This window comes from Phyllopteryx taeniolatus, chromosome 4 (genome assembly GCF_024500385.1).
Source record: "Phyllopteryx taeniolatus isolate TA_2022b chromosome 4, UOR_Ptae_1.2, whole genome shotgun sequence".
In the NCBI taxonomy this organism is placed as follows: domain Eukaryota; kingdom Metazoa; phylum Chordata; class Actinopteri; order Syngnathiformes; family Syngnathidae; genus Phyllopteryx; species Phyllopteryx taeniolatus.
Genome location: NC_084505.1, coordinates 9,839,663 through 9,862,606, shown reverse-complemented (window position 1 = coordinate 9,862,606; position 22,944 = coordinate 9,839,663). Strand labels below are relative to the sequence as shown.

Here is a 22,944-nt window from a genome sequence, read left to right as displayed (position 1 = left end):
ATGTCATTGGCACTAAGACAGCCCCATACCATCACAGATGCTGGCTTTTGAACTTTGCCCGGCCCGAGGACATGACGTCCACAATTTCTCAAAACAATTCTAAATGTGAACACAGAACACTTTTCCACTTTGCATCAGTCCATCTTAGATGAGATCGGGTCCAGAGAAGCCGGCGACGTTACTGGGTGTTGTTGATAAATGGCTTTTGCTTTGCATAGTAGAGTTTCAAGTTGCACTTACGGATGTAGCGCCGAACTGTATTTACTGACATTGGTTTTCTGAAATATTCCTGAGCCCATGTGGTGATATCCTTTACACATTGATGACGTTTTTTGATGCAGTGCCGCCTGAGGCATCGAAGGTCACGGGCATTCAATGTTGGTTCTCGGGCCTTGCCGGTTACATGCAGTGATTTCTCCAGATTCTCTGAACCTTTTGATGATATTATGGACCGTAGATGATGCAATCCCTAAATTCTTTGCAATTGTACATTGAGGAACATTGTCCTTAAACTATTCCACTATTTTCTCATGCACTTGTTCACAAAGAGGTGAATCTCGCCCCATCTTTGCTTGTGAATGACTGAGCAATTCAGGGAAGCTCCTTTTATACCCAATCATGGCACCCACCTGTTCCCAATTAGCCTGTTCACCTGTGGGATGTTCCAAATTGGTGTTTGATGAGCATTGCTCAACTTTCTCAGTCTTTTTTGCCACCTGTCCCATCTTATTTGGAACCTTTTGCAGCCATAAAATTCTAACTTAATGATTATTTGCTAAAAACAATAACGTTTTAACATTAAATATTTTGTCTTTGTAGTGTATTTAATTAAATATAGGTTGAACATGATTTGCAAATCATTGTATTCTGTTTTTATTTATGTTTAACACAATGTCCCAACTTCAGTGGAATTGGGGTTGTATTTAATCATATTTTTTTTTCATGTCCAGTTCGCCGCTTTTAAAGAAAAACTTGGACTTAACCTTAGGATAAAACATGTTTTATTTGCATTAAACAAATCAGCTTTGTGTCATATGGTAACCCTGTAGTTAGTACATTCACCTCACAGTTCTGAGGTTGGGGGTTTGAATCTGGGTTCTGGCTTTACTGTGTGGTGTTTGCATTTTCTACCCCTGCTTGCGTAGTTTTGTCTGGCCTCCTGCCACATTCCAAAAATATGTTTCTTTTGGAATGAAAGACTCTAAATTGTCCATAGGTGTGAATGGCCGTTTAGACTTCAGCTCACCCGCAACCGTAATGAGGATAAGCACTATGGAAAATGGAAAGAAATCAGCATTGCAACAAATGGAATAGGACCAGTTTTAATGTTGTAAATGTAATTACTTTATTGGAATTTTTGTTAATTAGAATAATTCTAGCAGTGGCACCGCAATGGTGTTATTTAGTTCCACAATGGAGACATTTATCTTTGTTAGATCCGATACAGTACATCAGTCCAAATTCTACATGCTGCACATCCATATTAATAGTATGCAATGCTTTTGCAAACACAGTATTCAACTGAGTCATGGATTAAGCATGACAGTATAAAAGTAAATTGGCTCTTGTCTTATGTCATTCACCTCTAGTAGCTACTGTATACAAAACAGATGATGTTTATCAGGCTACACAAGGCTATAAGGGGAAGCAGGGAGGCACAAACACATGAGCACTGGAAGGTAAGGTTTGTTTTCTGATCTTTTTCAATGCCTTCAGTTTCAGGTGACAAGAGGGTCCAGGGAGGAGGGATATACACTTACATTTTGCACTTTTTTTCTTTACGTTACGTAACTCTAGTTCATAAATGTGTCTAAACCAAAACACCTGTTTCAACCCAATTATTTCGATGATGACAGTCAAGCATTACGCTATCGGGGTCCTTCTTTTCCCTAGTCTCCTGACAAGGGGGCCTATATGTATTGTTATTGGAGATTAGTATTATATGCTGTGATGGGTTAACCAGTGTCATAGTCTTTAAACCAGTCCTTTCTTTGGCATTTAAACTCAACAAAATCTCTCAGCATTCGCAAAATTTATAAGGACAATTTTATGTGTTGATCAAAGAATTTTAAGATGTATTTTATTGAGTTCCTGTTATAGATATTCCGTTTTTCATGGTGCAAATAGAATAAGTAACAATCAATCCACAAACTCACACGTGGATTAAGAAAGCTGGTGTTATCATTGCTTGACACCAGATAAACGATCATCCATTACAAAAAAAAAAGCAATGTACTAAATATTTGTATTAAGACCATTACTCTTTTAGATACTTGCATAATAAGGCATAAAGTTAAACATGGATTCAGTTTCTTTGCTTGCCAATAAGTGTCATTTTGTCTGAAAATATAGAAAGACCAAAATCCCATTACTGTAATGTTATGTGTCTTCAGAATTAGGATTCCTTCACTTTGTCATCATAAGAGCCACTGCCCTTGTAAGCTGTGACGTAGCCACTAGTGTCTGGGATGTCCTCACGTCCGACCTTTCCCTTCCCTTTTCCCGAATCATCAAATCGCTCCTTGTGTGTTCCTGTGTACTTGGACGTGTCGGTCAGTCTGTCCACAGCCGCTGCCTTTGCCGGTCTCTAATAAAACATAAAATAATGAATGCTCAAATAAGGAAGTCAAGTGACCTACGTTTATACGTTGTCGTACGTTTTGTGACTGGGACAAGGCTACCTTTAATTAACTTACTACTGCCAACTGTACTCTGTGGTAAACTGGCCTTCACTTAACTCTGGCAGACAAATGGATTGGTTTCTGTTCATGTATATCATGTATATCTGCGAAACTCTATAGGAAAGCTCCTTTTTTTTTACAGTGATTGTTAAATATTCATCACGTTGCTCCAGCAGCTTCCTGAGTTTTACAATCCCAAAAGCCCGTACTTTCTTTGGCCACTGCTTTTTTAAGTTTTCTTCTGCATATGACTTGCATCATCTGCAGCAGAATTTAAAACTCCTTTCATTCATCTCTCTTTATGCCTTTAAAAACTCCTTCCAAACAGTTGTTTAAGAAGACTTCACTTGCTTTTAGCCACTTTTACCATTCATTACTGTATTTATTGTGTATTGTGTTTGTTAACGTGTGTTTCACATGATGTTGGTTTGGTTGTTTTGTTATTATAATTTTTTTATGTAACAACCTCTTGGCCAGGGCATCATTGTAAATGGGAACTGGTTCTCAACTGATCTACCTGGTTAAAGAAAGGTTAAATAAAAAAAATAAAAAATTGGCAGACTCATGATTTACTTCTGCTACTACAGTAAACATAACTTTCTCTTTATATTTACTTGCGCTGATGAAATGCAGCCCTACTTTTATTTAATAAATGAGAGAACATTACACAGTTGTGCTTATATGTTTGATTACCAGGGCAGAATTCATAAGATGTGTACAATTCTTTATTATGCTCTAATATCATTATATCAGTGGCATAAAAAAAAATAAAAAATAAAAATGAATTAATTAAAAAACCATCGATACTATTATATATCACGACGGTTTTTGGGAAAATACATCTTTCTAAAAAATGTGCTATTGTGGCAGGCTCAAACACGTGTAATATATTGAGAGAGAGCAAGAGTAATGGATAAGACAAAAAAATTTACAAACAGTACAAAAGATAGAGTAACAACTGTAAAAAATTAAATAAAAAAAATTTAATAAAAAAAATCTGAACGATAGCGGGACCGCGGAGTAAGAACCGTCATATAGTGGAGGATTACTGTAGAGTATCTTTATTCCGTGATGATAATTTGCAAGGTGTCATTGTTCCATGGCTGGGACTCTCAAGTGTAAAATGATCTATGTTAAATATACATTGACTGTCCACAACTTTATGACCAGTGTGGGGCAAATCACTGCACTTCCAAAATGCATTATAGTCTACATTACTGTTCTTTGAAAAAAGTTACTTTCAATCCTCTTGATGCTTTGCCCTGGCCTTCTTCCAGAAGATGTATTTTGGCCAAATAATATTCACTGTCTAGTCAATATCTGACACGAAGCAATATTTATAAAAATAACTTTTATTTGTCCTGCTGTACCTACTTGTACATTTACAAACACTGAGTGATGATTATTACAACTATTTATGGTCTTAGGGGACTAACTGATTTAAAACAGCATTTTAAAAAACTACACAACGGCGCTAGGCACCCTGGGAAATCCTCTGACAGCAGTCCGCCATGATGTCATTAACAATGATATCATCGTAAAAACATGTCAGCCGACAATCAGATTTTCCAGCGTGCCTAACGTCGTTGTATAGTCGTTAAAATGCAGATTTCAGTCAGTTAGTCCCCTAATACCATGAATAGTTGTAATAATGTGAATGTTAATAGAGCTTGTGCATATTTATCCACCCTCTGCAGCTTTTCTTATGTATTAACTATTAATTTATTTATTTTTTATCTTGCACCAGGAGTGAACTTGTTATCTGGGCTCATGACCACTCTAGCTTTCTGTATGTTGTTCAAGCCAGCTGATGTGCCAATGGTCACGTAGGAGGCGAAAATATGTCTGTAAAGTGCAGTGTTAAAACTAAACTAGTGTGTGCCACAGTAATACATAAACTACTAAATAACAAGCAAAACTTAGTATTAATAATAATAATGACTTAATTAAAAAAAAAAATAGGAGGGTACCACCACTAACATATATTGCATATAAATATATCAATGGATAGAAATTCATGGGTATGCATTATACATGGGAAGAAGGGTTTTCCTGATTTTTTTGAGTCAATTTTGGGGTGTCCATTACACTTGATCTTATTATACATGAGCAATTACAGTAAATGGTATGATTAGATTTTAAAATCTCATTGGAAAGTGTATGAAAGATTATAAAACATGTACATGTCTTGAAAAGACATCTGCTCAACACAAGGTTAGAATTATTTGTAACTCGCATTACTTCCATTGTAACGCGTTTGGTTTTATTGACATTGGTAAGCATATGTTGACTCATTCTAACTGTGTTGTACCTCATCTAGAACACCAAGCTCTTCAGCTGCGTAAGGAGGCATGAGTGTAACTAATGACAATGTACTCACAGTGATGCCAGCATTGGCAGGCTCCTTGCCAACAATGAGAGCATAGAGGAGCTGAAGCGCCTCCTCTTTGCTCTTGCCTGTGAAGCGCTTAGGGCCCAACTCAGTCAGGGCCATGATGAACTGCTCAAATGTGATTACACGAGCTGACTTGGACCTGAGGAAACATATATTGTTGTTGTAGGCTGTTCTGAGGAATATGTTAGTGGTGCCAGAGGACAGATTAACAATCATATTCATTTCATAATGCAAGAATGGGAAATCGCAACTGGCTCCTCAAATAGTCAACATAATCTTAGTGCGGCACCTGCATATGTGTTAAAATTGTGATAATTTCCATCATCTGCCATAACCAGCATCATTCTCTGGCATTAGGCATATGAATGACAACAAAACTCAAAGAAAAGAAAGAAAAAAGCAAAACATGTTTAAGATCAAGGGTGGCCAGCTCACTGTTTTTATTTTCGCATGGAGCTTGATGTGAAATTGCTAGATTGTATAAGTGTAACTAATATTGTGCACCAGGCATTGGAAGTTACCTTTGCTCTGGTAGTGTGGCCCACCCATGAGTTATAATGGTGTAAGGTGTTTATATATTTGACCCGCCCTGCTTTAGATGCTCACTGAGCTGAAGTACTTGTATGAGTCTGCGAACATACTACATGGCAATCTGCATGGATTTTGTTTAAATTCCAATTTTCTGAAAATTGAAGTTGAATTCCAAAATTGACTGGCGACCAGTTACACAAGTTCCATTGTTTTAGTAGCCTGATTTACAGAGATACTGCAAAACAGCTGCATCAGAACCAAAACAAAAAGTGGCAATAAACTGCCTTTACTTTTTACATATAATTTTGCAAAGATGGGATATTGCTGTTTGTGCTTTGACACAATGACACAGCATCACACAGTCACAATCGTGGTGTGACATTTCAATTGTTTTCAAAACACCAGTGCAGTATCGACTGTCAAACCTAAGAAGTTAATGGCTTCCATGCCATCTATCCTCTGTTATGTCTCTGAGACTCCTTCTAATGCCGCAATATTGGCAGGTCGACTTGGTCCTTTTACACAGAACAGGGTCCAGGAGAAAAAAACCTATTGACAATGCAAAGAAAAAGGGGCTACTTTATCTCCTAGGGATGCTGCATTGAAAACATTACTTGACTTTGGTGAAGACGATGTCAACATCTGTGGTGGTTACATTCTTGCCATCGATGATTAGACAGTCTTTGCAGATCTTCGCAAAGTTCTTGCCATTCATCTCCTTCCCCGTCGCCTTTGTGTCGCCATGAACGGCAAACTTTTGGAAGGACGTCTCCACCTCTGATGTAGACACTGAGCCCTCGGCCATGCTAACAAACACACACGTTGGATATACATGTACAGTGTATTGTTGTTGTGGGGTTTGGAACGGACTATGGCTCAGTTTTTGCTGAATAAAATCTTGATTGGCATGTTAATCATCTGAAGTGAACATTTGCTTTAGCTCAGAAACGTTTGGAAGCTTGCAGTCACAGTTTCACATCCATCACTGTTTACTGTTACTCAAGCTGATCTCAGGCCGGTTTAATTCAATCACCTCCGTTTACAAATGGCCTCTCTTCTGCCCACTGCGTAGAGCATACACAAACAAGGTCATTTACTTGTTTGTTTGTTTCCCTCAACTCAAGACACCGACACAGAATAATCCATCAATCTTCCTTTTGGTCTTATTGCATTGTATCAGTTTTTAGTAATGCGGCTTTTATCTAAACTCAGATGCCGTTTTGAATTGCCTTTCAGTCATGAAACTCTTATTAAGCCAAGATTTACAACATTTATCAACATCACATAGTCAATGATAGGGAAGATTAGCCGACTATAATATGCAAACCTACTTAGTTTTGATAATGACTAGAACAAAACAAACAGACAAGAAAATGCTAGCAAGTTGGTAACTAAAATAACAGTAACATAGATTTCTCTGCATTAATCTGCACATATATTACTAGTGTTGCTAGAGCAAAAAGACAGTAATCCATCGCAATTCGTAAATAAACAATGTCCTCCTGGCAGTATTTCCTATTGTATTGTACCTTAGGGCATCCAATCCAAAGAGAAGATAGAGTACCTGCTGCTGTCGGCTGCAGGATGCTTGCCAGTGGGTATTTCAAGGAAATCTCTGACTCGCCCACGAATGCTCAACCTTCTTGTCCTCTTTCCTCTTTTTTCCTCCACTTCCTCCTTTCCTCCTTTCTGCCTCTCCCAGACTCCGATGACACCGATGCAGATGTGTGGATAGGAGGAGGAAAGAAGGGGAGGAGGGAGGGAGTACCACCCAGCACCATCAGTGACATCATTGCCACTCAGCTACTCTTCTGTCTGTTTGGTCTCATAAAACATGCTGTTAATATATCATATTCCCATTTGTTATTTTATCTATTTGCATTAAACACCATGCTCCAGGATTTTTTATTTTCTGCGGTACGACTGTAATGTTCTTTTGTCGGTCGTTCAAATGTGACAGCTTCTACTTTGGCCACAGTGTCATAAGTAGGCTTGTTTGGATGTGATGAGAGCGACCCTTGAAAGGACAAAATGTACTGACAATATAGCTGATCCATAAATCACATAACAGTCTCATGAATGTTACGCTGAACAGTACTCTCTGATGTAGATGAATAACTAACTCTGAAAATAGTACTAAATACTCAGTAAGTATTTCCTCATTTTAAATGTATCATACTTGGAAATGTTTCAGATAATTGGACCAATTTTAATATCTTACAAAGAACCCAAGTTATGATAAAATACAGTTTCTAAATGATGATTTCATTTACAGGTATTACAGAGTTTTTAAAAATGCGTAGCTATATGTCCCTATGTCGAAAAAGAGATTTGCTTAAAATAAGTTTCATGATTAAATAATTTTTGACTTAATTTAGGAATTTAAATCTTGTGAATTTTAATTAGTAAAAAAAAAAGGCTTACTGTAGGACATATTTTCTTGAAACAGCAGCGACTCTACTCCGAACTCCTCCCGGATGACCGAGCTTCTCACCCTATCTCTAAGGCAGAGACACTCTGCGGAGGAAACTCATTTCGGTCGCTTGTATCCGGGATCTTGTTCTTTCGGTCATGACCCACAGCTCATGACCATAGGTGAGGGTAGGAACGTAGATCGACCGGTAAATAGAGAGCTTCGACTTTCTGGTTAGCTCCTTCTTCACCACAACAGACCGATACAAAGTTTTCATCACTGCAAATGCTGCACCGATCCACCTGTCGATCTCCCGTTCCATTCTTCCCTCACTCGTGAACAGGACCCCAAGATACTTGAACTCCTCCACTTGGGGCAGGATCTCTTCCTCGACCTGGAGAGCGCACGCCACCCTTTTCCGACTGAAGACCATGGTCTCAGATTTAGAGCTGCTGATTCTCATCCCAGCTGCTTCACACTCAGCTGCGAACCGCTGCAGTGAGAGCCTGATGAAGCCAACAGAACCACATCATCTGCAAAAAGAAGAGATGCAATACTGAGGCCATCAAACCGGACCCCCTCTACGCCTCAGCTGTGCCTTGAAATTCTGTCCATAAAAGTTATGAACAGAATCGGTGACAAAGGGCAGCCTTGGCGGTGTCCAACCCTCACCAGAAACCAGTCGATAGCTATTTCCATGTCCCCAATCCCATTACCCCCTTAATTACCCTAAAAAATTCCCTATAATCCTCCCACCCCAAACCTAACCATCAACAAATACCCCCCCCCACCCTAAACACCTAAATCCCCAACCCACACAATAAAATACTATACAACCCAACCCACACTTAATCCCCATCAAATCCCCACAATACAAATAAAAACAAACATAAACCCCCCCTACCCAACCAATTCCAATTTTAATACAACCACAAACCCACCAACACCACAACAAACCCAAAAAACCCACCTACAACCCACAACAACACACCCCCCCCCCCCCCACCAACCCCCCCCCCCAAACCCCCAACCACCCCACCCAACCCCACCACCACAAAAACCACCCCACCACAAACAACCACACCAACACCCAACCACAACAACAAAACACCCCCCCAACAACCCAACCAAAAAAAAACCAACCACAAACCACCCACACACAAAAAACCAACAACAATCCAACACCAACATCCCCACAAACAAACAAAACAACACTAATCAACCCCTAACACCACACAAACAAAAACCCCCCCCAACCACAATAAAACCAAATCTCAACAAAACACCCCCCCCAAACAAACAAAACACACAAAAAAAAACTTAACCCACCCAAAACCAAACACACTACCTAAAAAAAAAAAAACCCAAACCAACTCCCAAAAAAAATCCCTATCTACAAACCCAATATTCCGTTCAAAATTCCCCCAAAAACTCCATTAACTAAAAACCAATAAAATTCATTTAAAACCCAACACATAACACAGCCCCAATCAATTAACACCCCTATAAAACCCCCTATTCCTTATTACAATATCATACCATTTAACCTATGCACTCAAACAACACTCTGCATCTTTGTTATTTACGCCAAACCCAATCCACCCGCCAGCCCGCTCGACTTTCTACTTCTGTTTCGCCCCTCTTCCTCTGTCCCTCGCTTTCTCCCCCCTACACCCGCACTCCGCCCCCACCCCCCCCCCCTTCCCCACCCCCCGCCAGTTTCCCGACCCCCCTCCCCCCCCCCGCACGCCCCACCAACCCCCCTACATGTGTTGTTATTGCCGCGTTAGGTTGTTATTGTTGTTGTTATAATTTTTGGCATATCCCATCAGGAATCACTCGCATGATTTTATTTGGCAGTTTTTACGCCAGATGCCCTTCCTGAGGCAACCCACCCATTGTTTTATCCTGCCGAGGGACTGGCAGTGGCTGATTATTGGGGCACTGGCTGGGATTCAAACCCGCACCGTATGCATGCAAGGGAGCAGCATGTACCATTACACTACCAGTGCCACCTGCCGGATTTTCTGGTAGTCAGCAGAATTCATTGTTCCATGATTCGCAGAAAGTTGTCCAGGTCCTGTACGATCAAATCAGCCCTTACATCATTCCACTGTCACAATTATTGTTGACTTTTGGCATGATGTTTTTTGTATTAAATATTGTGTGATTTTTGTGCTATATTTATTGATTTTGTTTCCTCTTTAAGAAATAAAATCATTATTTAGAAGATGCATTTTGTATTTACTTGGGTTGTCATTGTGATATATTTGCTTGATGATCCCAGAGATGTAACTGTGATGTTTGACTTGCTCTTTGTCACACAGAGAGAATGGCTTCTTTTTACTCCTCTACATCTCCACCTGGGTTATCTCTGCTCTTTCCTCTTTAAGAAATAGGCTTGCACAGCCTGGCTCCCTGCCCAGCCCTTGCTTGATTCCACAAACACATCAGAGGGATCCACCCCATGTGACAAACTTCCATCCCATCACATCTGTTATAACACATGCTCCTCATGACTCATCCAAGAAGTTCCACCTACATATGCTACTTTAGCACCACCCCCACAAACAGATTCATCCAAAACCTCGGTTTTCTTGGTTCTGTGCAAAGCAAGGCCTCACAAAGTTTAAATACAGAATTCTTCACCATCATATTTAAACTGTCAGGATTCAGGTTGCAAGTTGGACCCACATACAGAGAGGACAGGGAGGTAAGTTTCTGAACAAAGGTTTATTGCAGCTTGGAAGCGAACAAAGGAATTCTGAGAACTAAATCCAGTATTGGCAGGGTTCCAACAAGCACCGGTCTGGCAGGGTAGGAGTCCGGGTTGTCGGTGGGCCGTAAGAGGTGAGCACTGGTTTGCAGGGAGCAAGGGCAGATGGCAGACTGGGGACAAAGAACAAGAATGATGTTGAGATAAACTCACAAGGTCTTCGGGAAGCAAAAAGATAGGCAAAGTGGCTAGGCTACGAGGTGGCTAGGCTACGATCTCGATGTAGAGCGTTGATAGTCTGGCGGCGAGTTGGAGTCCCACGGCATCTTGAGAGCAGTCAGGTGTAATTAGGATGACAAGGTGCAGCTGCTAGACTCCAACACATCAACCTTGCAAAGCACTCATGACACACACACACGCACGCACGCACACACACACACGGGCTGGACTCAGGGAAACATGTCAAAGCTTGTTTAAAATTTGCTGAACAACATTTGGACAAGTCAGTTAAATACTGGGAGAATATCAGCCAATCGCCTGACTTGAATCCAATCGAAAATCTATGGAAAGAACTGAAATTCAAGGTCCATAAAAGAAGCCCACAGAACCTTCAATATTTGTGTGGAGAAATGGGCCAAAATCACACCAGGACAATGCATGCGACTAGTTTCTCCATACAGGAGGCATCTTGAACCTGTCATTCCAAACAAAGGCTTTTGTAGAAAGTATTAAATAAATACCAGTTGGCGTGTTCAATACTTTTTCCTTGTGTCATTTCACATGATTACACATAACCTAATTTCTGATCTTATTTGTTCTACTTTCTTTGTATGTATGGATTACTTGGGTTGTTCCCAAGATCTGGTAAAAATTTCAATAGCACCTTTGGAAATATATTTAGTGAGAAAAATGGTGACGTGTTAAACACGTATTTCAGCTGCTGAATATATTACATTATCCTGGACTGTCACTTTGCACAGTTTGTCCGCTTTAGCATGTATTTGCGTGGGTGCCCACATCCAGCATGGTTCAGTTTCAGTTCCCAGGGTAAACAGAGTTGTTTTGAAAACATGCACCACCATGAAACACTGCTCAGTCACATGGAAACCTGGAAACAGCTGGAAGCATATAAACAATCAGTTTGCTGTGGAATTGTGCATAAATCCATAATAAATTAATTGTGTGTGCTTTGTCAATGGAGAGTGTGCCAATGCACCTGAAACTCAGGCACAATTCAAGCCTGTTCATTTCTTGTACAGTGCAAACATCTTAAGGCTCCACTAGTTTGCTGATTTAAAGGCCCTTTTCGCAGTCAATTATTTTGATAGAGTAAAACTATTTACCAGTACATGAGCCGCTATTAGCAATAATAATATTTATAATAATCATGATAATAATAATAATTCAACTGAGTTCCATACAATTTAGGATTTAGAGACAGTTTATTGCAGCTTTTTTATTGTTGTGCAGTTTGTTGTTCATTTTCTTTTACCTTCCTGGACAGCAGGAAAAACAGTGTGCAATAGATGGACTGCACAATCCAAAAAAAGATGTGCAAAATAGGTGTACTGCAACAAGGAGTGTATGGATCGTTAATGCAATTGTATATTTGTCAATGATTATGGTTGTTCTCAACCAAATAGAACAGACGTGACCCAAAACACTTGAGAACAGTGTACGATAGATGGACTGCACAATCCAAAATGAGATGTGCAAAATAGGCATACTGCAACAAGGATTATATGGATTGTTAATGCAATTGTATATTTGTTAATGATTATGGTTGTTCAGCAGTCACTGCCTTTTTTTTTTTTTCTTGTTTAATATATTCTGAATTTATAAAAGTATGCTTGGTGGCCACAACATTTCAAAGTTGCCCCACTAATCTATAATTTTAAAAAAAATGTCAGTCCATTATTTTAAGAATCTCTGTCATGGTCATAGCTTGCTGACCTGTGTGTTAATGAGTAGACTAAAATTTGGTAAGGTTGCCGACTCCTAGTATAACTCACATAATGAGGTTGAGTTGAGGGTGAGAAGACGTAGTCTGTTTGTAGTGTACACAAAACATCCCCTTTTTAAATGTCAGCAAAAAATAGCATGGTCTCACTGTGTTGGGTCACGTCTGTTCTATTTGGTTGAGATACTTCTGGATTGATTCACCGAACTTTGTAGGACTACATATGTTCCATTTTTTTCTACATGAATCATGGCTGAGTCGAGTTTCCCTTTACCTCCAGACACCCTCTGCCCTCTTTGTGTGGATCCACAGAGAGACCCAGTCACCATCCCATGTGGTGACACTTACTGCTTGGAGTGCATCAAGATCTACTGGGATCAGTTTGACCACATGGGGGTGTACAGCTGCCCCCAGTGCAGAGCAACCTTCACGCCGAGGCCCGTGCTGAGACGTAATCTACCGGACGTCTACCACGAGCCCCGCCACCAGCTTCCAGAGCTTACTCCTTTCCCCTACATGCACCGAGAGTCCTTCTGTGATTTCTGCGTGGGTCGTCGCAACAAGGCAGTCAAGTCATGCCTTATGTGCCTGGCTTACTACTGTGAAACGCACGTGAAGCCGCATTATGAGTCGTCCACCTTCAAGCGACACAAGCTGGTGGATGAAACCGGCCACTTGGACAGGAAGATCTGCCCACAGCATGAAAAGGGCCTGGAGCTGTTCTGCCGCTCCGACCAGATGTGTATATGTGTGTTGTGTACTGTTCGAGAGCACCGCAGCCACAACATCACCTCTGCAGAGGAGGAACGCATTGAGAAACAGGTACAGTAAGCGTGACTTCAAATGGCACTCTACAAGATATTTGGGGCTGATTATTCAATAAAAGCTCTAAAAGGTACTTCCACACAAGCTGCTGGAGATTGGGATGGCCTGGTTATTTTCTGGTCAACATCTCTATCATTACACAAAACAGCAAACTCGCTCTTCATTTGTCAATCTAAATGTCAGTTATAGCAAGTATTGCTCAGTTACATCACTCACTCTTCCATGGTCAGTCTGCATGTCAGTTATTACACACAAGAGCAAGGATTGGGTGGTTACAGCTTTCATTCTTTCTCACCTCAATCATTGGCCAAAAGTCATCTTCTGCCAGTATGACATGGCAGAACTCACTAACATTTATATATATATATATATATATCATCTTCTTATCATCCTTTGTTTCTGTCAGAAAGTGCTGGTGGTGACACAGTCTGAAGTCCAGCACATAATTCAGGAGAGGATGAAAGAGCTGCAGGAGCTCAAGCATAATGTTGATGTTCTCAAAGTAAGACCAGACAAAGAAATGGAGACACTTTGACACATAGCAAGTCAAACCAAAAAGGTATTTTTACATACCTTAAGTATCCTGACAAAGTGACCTTTCCCATCAGAGCTGTGCCCAGCGGGCACAAGCCGAGAGTAATAAGACATTCCATGAGATGCTACAGGCGGTGGAGCGCTGGAAGGCTGAAATCCATCAGATGATAACAGCCAATATGCATGCGGCCATGTCCCAAGCTGACGGCTACGTGGAGCGTCTGGAACAGGAGACACTTGAGCTTCAGCGAAGAGATGCAGAGCTGAGGCAAATTCTTGAAACAGAAGACAACATTCACTTTCTGCAGGTCACTAATTTTCATCCATTTCTTAATAGTTTCTGCATTGCTTTACAATGTTAGTTGCTTTTCCAACAGCACCCTTGAGTTCCGTTTGATCACACTCCAGTTCATTTCCCTTCTTAGTGTGGTCCATTTTGATAGGTGTGAACACAGCAAACAAATTCTGAAGTGAACAAACTGAGAAATCCTAAAATATGTGGTCTTGGAACAGTTCTAAATGTACTCTAGTGCGGTTTGCACGAGATGCGAAAGCCATCCAACCTCAGTCCACAAGAGTCGCATATGAACGCATTCTTTTTTCTTTTTGTTTTCTTTTTTTTTTTGTAATGTTGAACACAGTGTGTCCACAAATCTTCTAAAATATTCATAACATACGCATCTTTTAACTTGAGGAATTCATGAATAACTGCTCGTTAGTTTGTGGAGTAGCTACTGTAGTTTGTTGGTTAGTGGTTGGTTGGGGTGTGTGTGTGTGTGTGTGTGGGTGGGTGGGTTGTTTGTTTGGTTGGTTTGCCAGTCTGTAGTTATTTAGTGCTAGGTTAGGAGTTAGTTTGCATATTAGCTATGGCTTATTGCATAGTAGCTAACTATCCATTTGAGTGAGTGCGTGTGTGTGCACATGCGTTAGTTAGTCAGTGCTTGTTTAGAGGTAAGTTAGCTTTACAGCTACAGTATATCCTGTTGTTGAGTGGTAGGTAACGATTTTGGTTTCGTTAGTTAGGAAAATATTTCAGCTGAAATGTCAGGATGAAGCAAAAATTCACTTAGACCTTCACAAGTGAACTTATTTGGACACATTTTTGATTACACATCCCAGTGTTGAAAGTTTCAGTACTTTTTGCACAACTTGATGCTCGCAATTCATTTCCTTGTTCAATTACAAGTAGTTGGTTGGTTGGTTGGTTGGTTGGTTTGTCGGTTGTTTGGTTGGTCAGTCCGTTTTCTACATGTAACAAATGTCAGTGGAGTTGTGTTCTATGACCTACAGAGCAGCACTATGCTAAATGTGTTACTTTAAATGTAAGTAAAATTTATTTTGACTTGATGATTATGTAACTTTTGTGTTGTGTTGTTGAATAGAATTTTCCAACCCTGTGTGTTGCTCCGGAAGCCATGGTGCCCAAGGTGCTCATAAACCCTCAGTTCTCCTTCAGTGAGATGAGCAAAACAGCCTCAGAAATGAAGGAACATCTGGATGATATCTGTAAAAATGAACTCAGTAAAATCTCCAAGACAGGTTTGTCCAAAATAAACAAAGAACATTGTAACTACTGATATAGAGACTGACAATTGTAATGTGCCTCCTTTTAACAGTCAGTGAAACAACTGTGTACATCCTTTTGCCAAGAAATGGAGACAAGAGACTCAAACGTAAGTGTGAACCAAAACAGATACTTGAAAAAAAATGAAGCAAACACATAGAGTATATAAAAATAAAACAAATAAGTCTTGAAATGTGTATATGGTATAGGATTTCTCTGCTGAAATAACGCCTTTTGTCAAAAAATCTAATACTGTACCGTAAAATGTGTCTTCACTGTGCTGTGTTAATCCGCTTTTCTGATGTTACTTTTGACTCTTGGTTGTGTTCCTTGGTTGACTGGACCACCATCACACTGCCCCCCCGCATAAAAATGTGGTACACCATTGGTGCTGCAACGAGGTAGCCGGGGGAACTGGATGCTAGTAAATGCAGTGAAGATTTGGCCCATTTGAAACATGTTCATTGTGTTGCTTAGCCACAAAATTCATGTAACTTAAAAATGAGGCATAATTCAAAAGAAAACAAGGGACTTTCCAATTGTCTAAGATGAATTGGGATGAAGTAGTGTGACAAAAAAATAAATGCACATTTCTGAGCTTTTTGTTTTATGTCTCGAAAAATGGGCTCATTTGATCTCAACTAAATGTCTCATATTTTCATACCAAAACAGTTCCAAACAGAGTGAATTTCGAGGAGCCAAAAACAAGATCAGACTTCTTAAGATGTAAGTAGTTAATTGTACATTGTTCAACCTTACTTTCTACCTCGGAGTACTGTCGGGGTCACAGTATCTCTTTGGGGCCTAATGTCGTGAATGCTATTGTTAAGGCCTCTGTCAGTCGTGGGCCCTGAGAATCGTCATAATGTTTCTCCCTCTAATGGAATCCCTGTCCATACTTAAGATCACTATACAACCGATATGGATAGATCGATGTCGATGTGTGTTAACATGGATGAACTGTAAGTCTTGATTGTTCAGTTTAGTGAACAAATGGGTTTGTTCTCAGACTCCTGTAAGATGTCCTTCGATGCAAATACAGCCTATAAGGAGCTGGTCCTCTCAGATGGGAACCAGAGGGTCACCAGGAAGAAAGCAGTCCAGTTTTATCCTGATCATCCAGAGCGCTTCGACAGCTTTTCCCAAGTCCTGTGCAAGGAGCCGCTTACTGGTTTCAGATTTTACTGGGAAGCCGAGTGGCGTGGCGAGTTTTCCCTTGGAGTTGCCTATAAAAGCATCAGTCGCAAGGGGAAGAACTCACACAGTCTGCTGGGCTACAACAACAAGTCTTGGAGTCTGCTCTGCTCCGACTCGGGATATTCCGCCTGGCACAACAAAGCAGACCGCGACCTTGCGGATGCTCCCCGGGCGTCACGAATTGGCGTGTACCTGGACTATGCTGGCAACACTGTGGCGTTTTATTCCGTCTCAGAAACAATGGCGCTCATCCATAGCTTCAAAGCTCAGTTCAGTGAGCCTTTGTATGCAGGCTTTGGTGTGGGCTCCTCAGTTACTCTTTGTCAACTCAAACACAGTCCTACACCTTACTAAGATAATTTGTTTTTGATTGTGCAGTGAATGCTGTATTATTCCTAAAATTTTATATATGCAGTCATTTAATCCTGACAGTTTTAGAAAAATTCTGTGGGTACACTGTTCGTAGTAATGAAAAAAATTGCACCTCTGTCATTGCCGTGGCAAGATTACAGTATATCTGCTTTTGTTCCCTTTTATAGATAGTTTTAGTCTATTAAAACACTCAATAAGTACCAGAACAAAACAATTTGTGACCTCCAAAATGGTGGCGTGTGACGTCACGAGAAATCTACAGTACTCAACTGTATACTGATGTACCAGCCTGGATGCCTCTCTGGTTGTGGCAGCACCAGAGTCACTGCTTGCATAAGTTTTTGTACTACACTACATTGCTGTTACTTTAACTGTGTTTATCTACTCTCGAACAGCCACCTCTTTTTAAACAACTACTTGATTTTACAAAGTTTCACTCAAATGTCTATATAACCAGCTGCTCTTCATTCATCAGGATCATTAAAGATTTTAAAGTTTAATTCTTTCTTGACTGTACATTTGTCGTTGCACATTTGTTTGTCAGTTCTTCATATTATGTGCAGTAGCACCTACAATAAGAGAGCAGCAATGAAATGTTTCTATAAATGCATTGGCTTCAACCTTTTTGAATGAGCATCCCTCTGGTGCTCTCTGCTGGATCATATGATGATACACACCTTGGCCAGGGAACTTCATATTGTAAATTGCCAAAACCACGGATGGTGAAGGGGTGGATTTGCCTTCTGTTCAGGCAATGTGGGTTCAGTTCCCACTCAGACACAGTGTGAATGTTCTGTCTCTGCGCTGTGGCTGACTGGCAACCAGTCCTGAGTGGCCAAAGTTAGCTGAGATAGTCTCCAAACCCCCACGAGCTTGGACAGGATAAGTGTTACCCAAAATGGATGGATAGACCCCCAAAACATATTAATGGTCATAATTTTCAGAGCAGGGATTATCCATCCATCTATCCATTTTTTGATTATCCTCACTGGAGTTGCAGGTGAGCCAGAAACTATCCAAGATGACTTCATGCGAGAGGCAGGGTGCATCCTGGACTGGTCATCAGCCAGTCCAGCAGAGATTAAGAAAAAGTACATGAGAATATTGCATTTCCCAAATACATTTTCAAAGAATCTCTTTCAGGAAATAGTAGTGGAGTCGATAACGTTATTTGTATTTCACTTTCTATTGAAATGAACAATTGCACAGGCATACGATATTTTTTTTTTTTTTATGTGAATGTATAATTTTTACATAAATGATTCCTTTTTAATGCAGTCATTGCCTTATTGACTGTTGCCTTACAACGAGTGAGTATAATTAACACAGTAAATAGTCCCTCCTCACTTTGTACTCCATCTTGTCTCTGCATTCTGCATACATGTCATCAACAGCATCCAGAGCCAGGTCAAGTGGAACATCGCCTTCAAACCGGCGTTCTGACAACTGCAAGAATGCTAGCATAGAAATACATTTTAAAAAAACGTTCACACACATACACTTTAACGGCAACAAATTGAGATTTAAAATGAAAACTATTAAGAGGAGGCTATCTGGCATAAGAACTATTGTACCCTGCCCTAACGCGGCCACTTATCCAGCAGCAGGACTACTATCTGCTCCTTTGTGCAAGTAGGAACAGGAGGGGCACTCTTACAATTGATCTCCACCAGAAGACTCATGTCCATGTTTCTGCACAAATTGTCAGAAACAGAATCCATAAGGGTGGCATGCGGATCTCAAGTGCGGCCTGCGGTCACAGCCTGGCACTACGCAGCCTGATTAAAAGCATTCAAATCAGAGAGTTGCTCTGCAGTGCTGACTTCAACTGGGCAATTGCACGAGGCATCTTTCCGATATAAAGTTCTTCGGTCTGCAAGGACATTTTAACTCTGAACCTCCAGCCGCAAAGTCAGCTTTATTGATTAGATATGGCCACTCCAAAAGTCCTTGGTCAGAAGGACTCGAACCTGTGTAGTGAGACCCCAACTGATTTCTAGTCTATCAGCTTGACCAGTTAGCCAAGGTAACTATGTGAAAAAGCGGACATGCCTTAATCACCTGTCAATCATTGTACTGACACATACTGATGAGTTATACTTTTAAAAAATATTGTGGGCACAAACCTTACCAAGACAGCTCTCTTTTACTGTCCAATTAGATTGTTTTACTTACAGTTTACAGCTCTATGGAGTCTTCCATGAACACAACGCACGTTTTTGGTACACTCAGAGAAAATCCACACAAGCTGAGAACATCTGAACCGGCACAATTTCAAATCTGGCCATGTTTTAAACCTTTTTTCAATTTGTTTTATCTCATGAAATACTTTATACGTCATCAAGTATCCATGCATACAGACTAAATCTGCAGATGACACACTCTAATATACTGTACAAAAGTTATGTTTTCTTGCCTTACCTTTTCTCGGTAATGAGTCTTTGGAAAGATTATGCCTTAAAAGGAGAGATTTGGAGGTGCAGCGGCAGCAAAAGACGACAAAAGTACTGAACAGTTCCAATAAGACACGTATTTATATACACCATAAGGGACACCTGATTCTAAAACCCTCATTTTGGTGTTGATTGGCTCAAACCAAGTTTCCCTAAAACAGCACAGTTTCTCATTGTGTCACAATGGATCCAATGTCACACGTTATATCAGTTTTTAGTTTATAATCGTGTCTCAGCACTCTTATTTATATTTTTTAATACAATTAAGTCATGCAATACAATCATATATATATATATATATATATATATATATAGAGAGAGAGAGAGAGAGAGAGAGAGAGAGAGAGAGAGAGAGAGAGAGAGAGAGAGAGAGAGAGAGAGAGAGAGAGAGAGAGAGAGAGAGAGAGAGAGAGAGAAGGCGGCACGGTGGACGACTGGTTAGAGCGTCAGCCTCACAGTTCTGAGGACCCGGGTTCAATCCCTGGCCCCGCCTGTGTGGAGTTTCCATGTTCTTCCCGTGCCTGCGTGGGTTTTCTCCGGACACTCCGGTTTCCTCCCACATCCCAAAAACATGCATGAATTGAAGACTCTAAATTGCCCGTAGGTGTGAATGTGAGTGCGATTGGTTGTTTGTTTGTATGTGTCCTGCGATTGGCTGGCAACCAGTTCAGGGTGTACCCCGCTTCCTGCCCGATGTTAGCTGGGATAGGCTCCAGCACGCCCGCGACCCTAGTGAAGAGAAGCGGCTCAGAAAATGGATGGATGGATATAGAGAGAGAGAGAGAGAGCGAGAGAGAGAGAGAGTGAGAGAGAGCGAGAGTGAGAGAGAGCGAGAGAGAGCGAGAGCGAGAGAGTGCGAGAGAGAGAAAGCGAGAGCAAGAGAGAGTGAGAGAGAGCAAGAGAGAGAGCGAGAGAGAGAGCGAGAGTGCGAGAGAGAGCGAGAGAGAGAGAGAGAGAGAGAGAGTTTTTAATGGTATCTGGTGTTCATTTAACATACAATACAACTGGTTACTAAGAGTTTCTTGCTTTCTAATGGTGTCTTTAAACACAAGGTGGTCATGGAATTCATCTCCCTCTTAGAGGCATTCTTGGGCAGTGGGCTGATAGTTGACGTAAATAATCGCATTTTGACAGGTCTTCCTGGTTTAATTTATGTAGCAGACTTTCTGGCAACAATGAGCCACTTTCAGACCCCCAGCTGTCCTTTACATAAACCAACCAAAAACATCTATCTCGGTTTTGTGTTGGTTTAATGAAAGTCATCTGGAGACACTGCTAGATATAACCGTGTAACTGTATAGCTAAGATAGTCAATATGGAGGTTCTGACGAACTTGACCCAAGAGTAGCATATACCGGGCGAACAGAAGGGGTCCAAGAACTGACCCTTGAGGGACCCCATATGTCATTGGCATTCGATGAGATTGAACACTTCCAGTGGTTACAAAACTAAAAAAAAAACTCCTTTCCTCCATGTAGAACCTGAGCCATTCGAGGACTGTTCCATTTAGTTCTACCCATGTTTCCAACCTGTTCAGCAGTATGTTATGTATCAAGCTAAAAACATTTTTTTTTTAAATAGACCTAAAAATGCAAAAGCTGAAATAAACAATATTTCAAAATATTGAAATAAACATAAATAACAGACCTAAAAATATAAATGCAGAAAGTAAAAGTAGATGCTAAGATAAATTAAAGCAGATAAAATAAATATTTTGTGAAAAGCCCTCTTGACGTGAGGGCAGGTATTAGAGAGACCCAACCATGTGGATAAAAGCAATTAAAAAGTAAATTTTATAATATCCTCTTTAAAAACCCTTTTAGCACCATAATAATAGATATATTTATTAACACGCCTGGTTTTTTTTTTGGTCTATTTATGTCAATAATTGTGTCAGCCATATGCGCCGCGGTGTCATCGGTGATCCCTGTGGTTTTAAAAGGGTTAAAAGGGTGTGAACACATGGTTTAACATAAACTGTCTTAACAGCCTTTAAACCAAAATAAATTGCATAGCTGTGATGTTAGCATAGTGCTCTGGCCATTCAAGGAACGTGGTCACAAGCTCTAGTCACGCTGTTTGGTCAGAATTTCCCAACCAGTTGTTTATGTAGTTAGTGTTTCTTTGCTGTTTCAACACTCTTGGGGGGTGAAGAGATGAAAGTATTTGCATGCCACAAAGGCCAGAAGGGAAACATGTTTACCTTGTTGACCATATTGTTTCAGCATGTTTCTCAGTTACTCATCCATGCTACATAATATGTGACTGTTACTTAGTCACTAAGCATGTTGCAGAGCAGGATTCAGATGACTCCTGTAGGACCCTATGAAGTGCTACTTATCAACCAATTCAAGATCAATCAAACGACTTTTTTTTTTACTTTCATAACAGTTTTCTGAGCGTGCTGCTGATCTTCCATTTAATACCATTTGAGGTCTAAAAGTCAGGCCACTACTCGTTCATTTTGAATACTACCAGCCACACCTTTTTAACAAACATTCTCCAAAATGTCAAGGTCTCAGCCTATCAAAAGTGTCAACCAATTTACAAAAGAACATGAGCTATTGTTCTATTTTAATGCAAAAGCCCTACACATTAGGAATATATGCCGATGAAACTGAGGTCAACCCTGAGATTGACGTGGCATTCTTTCACCAATAATCAGCGATTCCATTAAGTGTTCACTTTTAAAAATGCCATTCGTGGTGAAGCACCATTAACAAATGCAATGCATTTCATGTTGGCTGAGTCCAACCGCTCCACAAAGTTTTTGTGGTTTTAAGTAGTTTAAGTAGTAACTAGCACAACCACAAACATACCAACATTAAGGGATTATAAAGTATATATTTCAACAATAAGTGTGGGCAAGATGAAACTATTTTGACACTTTACAGTTGTCCATTCTGTTAAAAGTCTGATAATAGAGCCACCATACGAGTACCTAAAGTGTCAAAATGGAGCCTTATTGTTAAGTTTCGGTATGTACAGTAGTTAAATTAAATAATAAGCTCCTATTTATGGTTGTCAAAAAGCAGTAAGGCTAGTCATTTTTGTAGTTTAAAGTGGTAACAAAAGTTAACAACAATATTATAAACACTTCATAAGTGTACCCTTATTGTAAAGTGGGACCTGCAATCCAGTTTAGGAACAAACAAATACAATGAAAACATACCCTCCTCAAAAAAGCAAAAAAATCTGACACATTTTAACAGGAGGTCATCACATATCTATGTTGTCACATTGTAACCATGGCCCTAAAATACAGGGATTATTTTCCCCAAGGCATCCACTAAAACCAACAGA

The 22,944-nt window shown here is 40.3% G+C and overlaps 2 protein-coding genes across 3 annotated transcripts; one reads left to right on the top strand and one right to left on the bottom strand.

The window, feature by feature from the left end:
- Positions 1–984: 984 nt before the first annotated feature.
- On the bottom strand, positions 985–7,412 carry LOC133476228 (tubulin polymerization-promoting protein family member 3-like). The gene is given in 6 exon segments (XM_061769343.1): positions 985–2,587; positions 5,062–5,215; positions 6,222–6,413; positions 7,172–7,309; positions 7,311–7,351; positions 7,353–7,412. Coding segments are annotated over 6 exon segments (765 nt in total). The 5' UTR covers positions 7,401–7,412; the 3' UTR covers positions 985–2,395.
- Positions 7,413–12,845: 5,433 nt separating this feature from the next.
- Positions 12,846–17,688, top strand: ftr84 (finTRIM family, member 84). Of its 2 annotated transcripts, XM_061769341.1 has the most exons (7): positions 12,846–13,518; positions 13,928–14,023; positions 14,130–14,363; positions 15,438–15,594; positions 15,672–15,728; positions 16,292–16,345; positions 16,629–17,688. In XM_061769341.1, the coding sequence occupies exons 1-7, from the start codon at positions 12,946–12,948 to the stop codon at positions 17,168–17,170; spliced, it is 1,713 nt and encodes a 570-aa protein (XP_061625325.1). In that variant the 5' UTR covers positions 12,846–12,945; the 3' UTR covers positions 17,171–17,688. The 2 variants fall into 2 exon arrangements, with proteins under 2 accessions (XP_061625325.1, XP_061625326.1); XM_061769342.1 differs by lacking the exons at positions 13,928–14,023; positions 14,130–14,363.
- Positions 17,689–22,944: the final 5,256 nt, after the last annotated feature.

Bases quoted from the DNA above. Each gene is read 5' to 3' on its own strand.
- ftr84 (XM_061769341.1), top strand. From the start codon at position 12,946: ATGGCTGAGTCGAGTTTCCCTTTACCTCCAGACACCCTCTGCCCTCTT. The intron at 15,595-15,671 runs GTTTGTCCAAAA...TCCTTTTAACAG, and splicing joins CAGTAAAATCTCCAAGACAG to TCAGTGAAACAACTGTGTAC. The intron at 16,346-16,628 runs GTAAGTAGTTAA...GTTTGTTCTCAG, and splicing joins AAGATCAGACTTCTTAAGAT to ACTCCTGTAAGATGTCCTTC.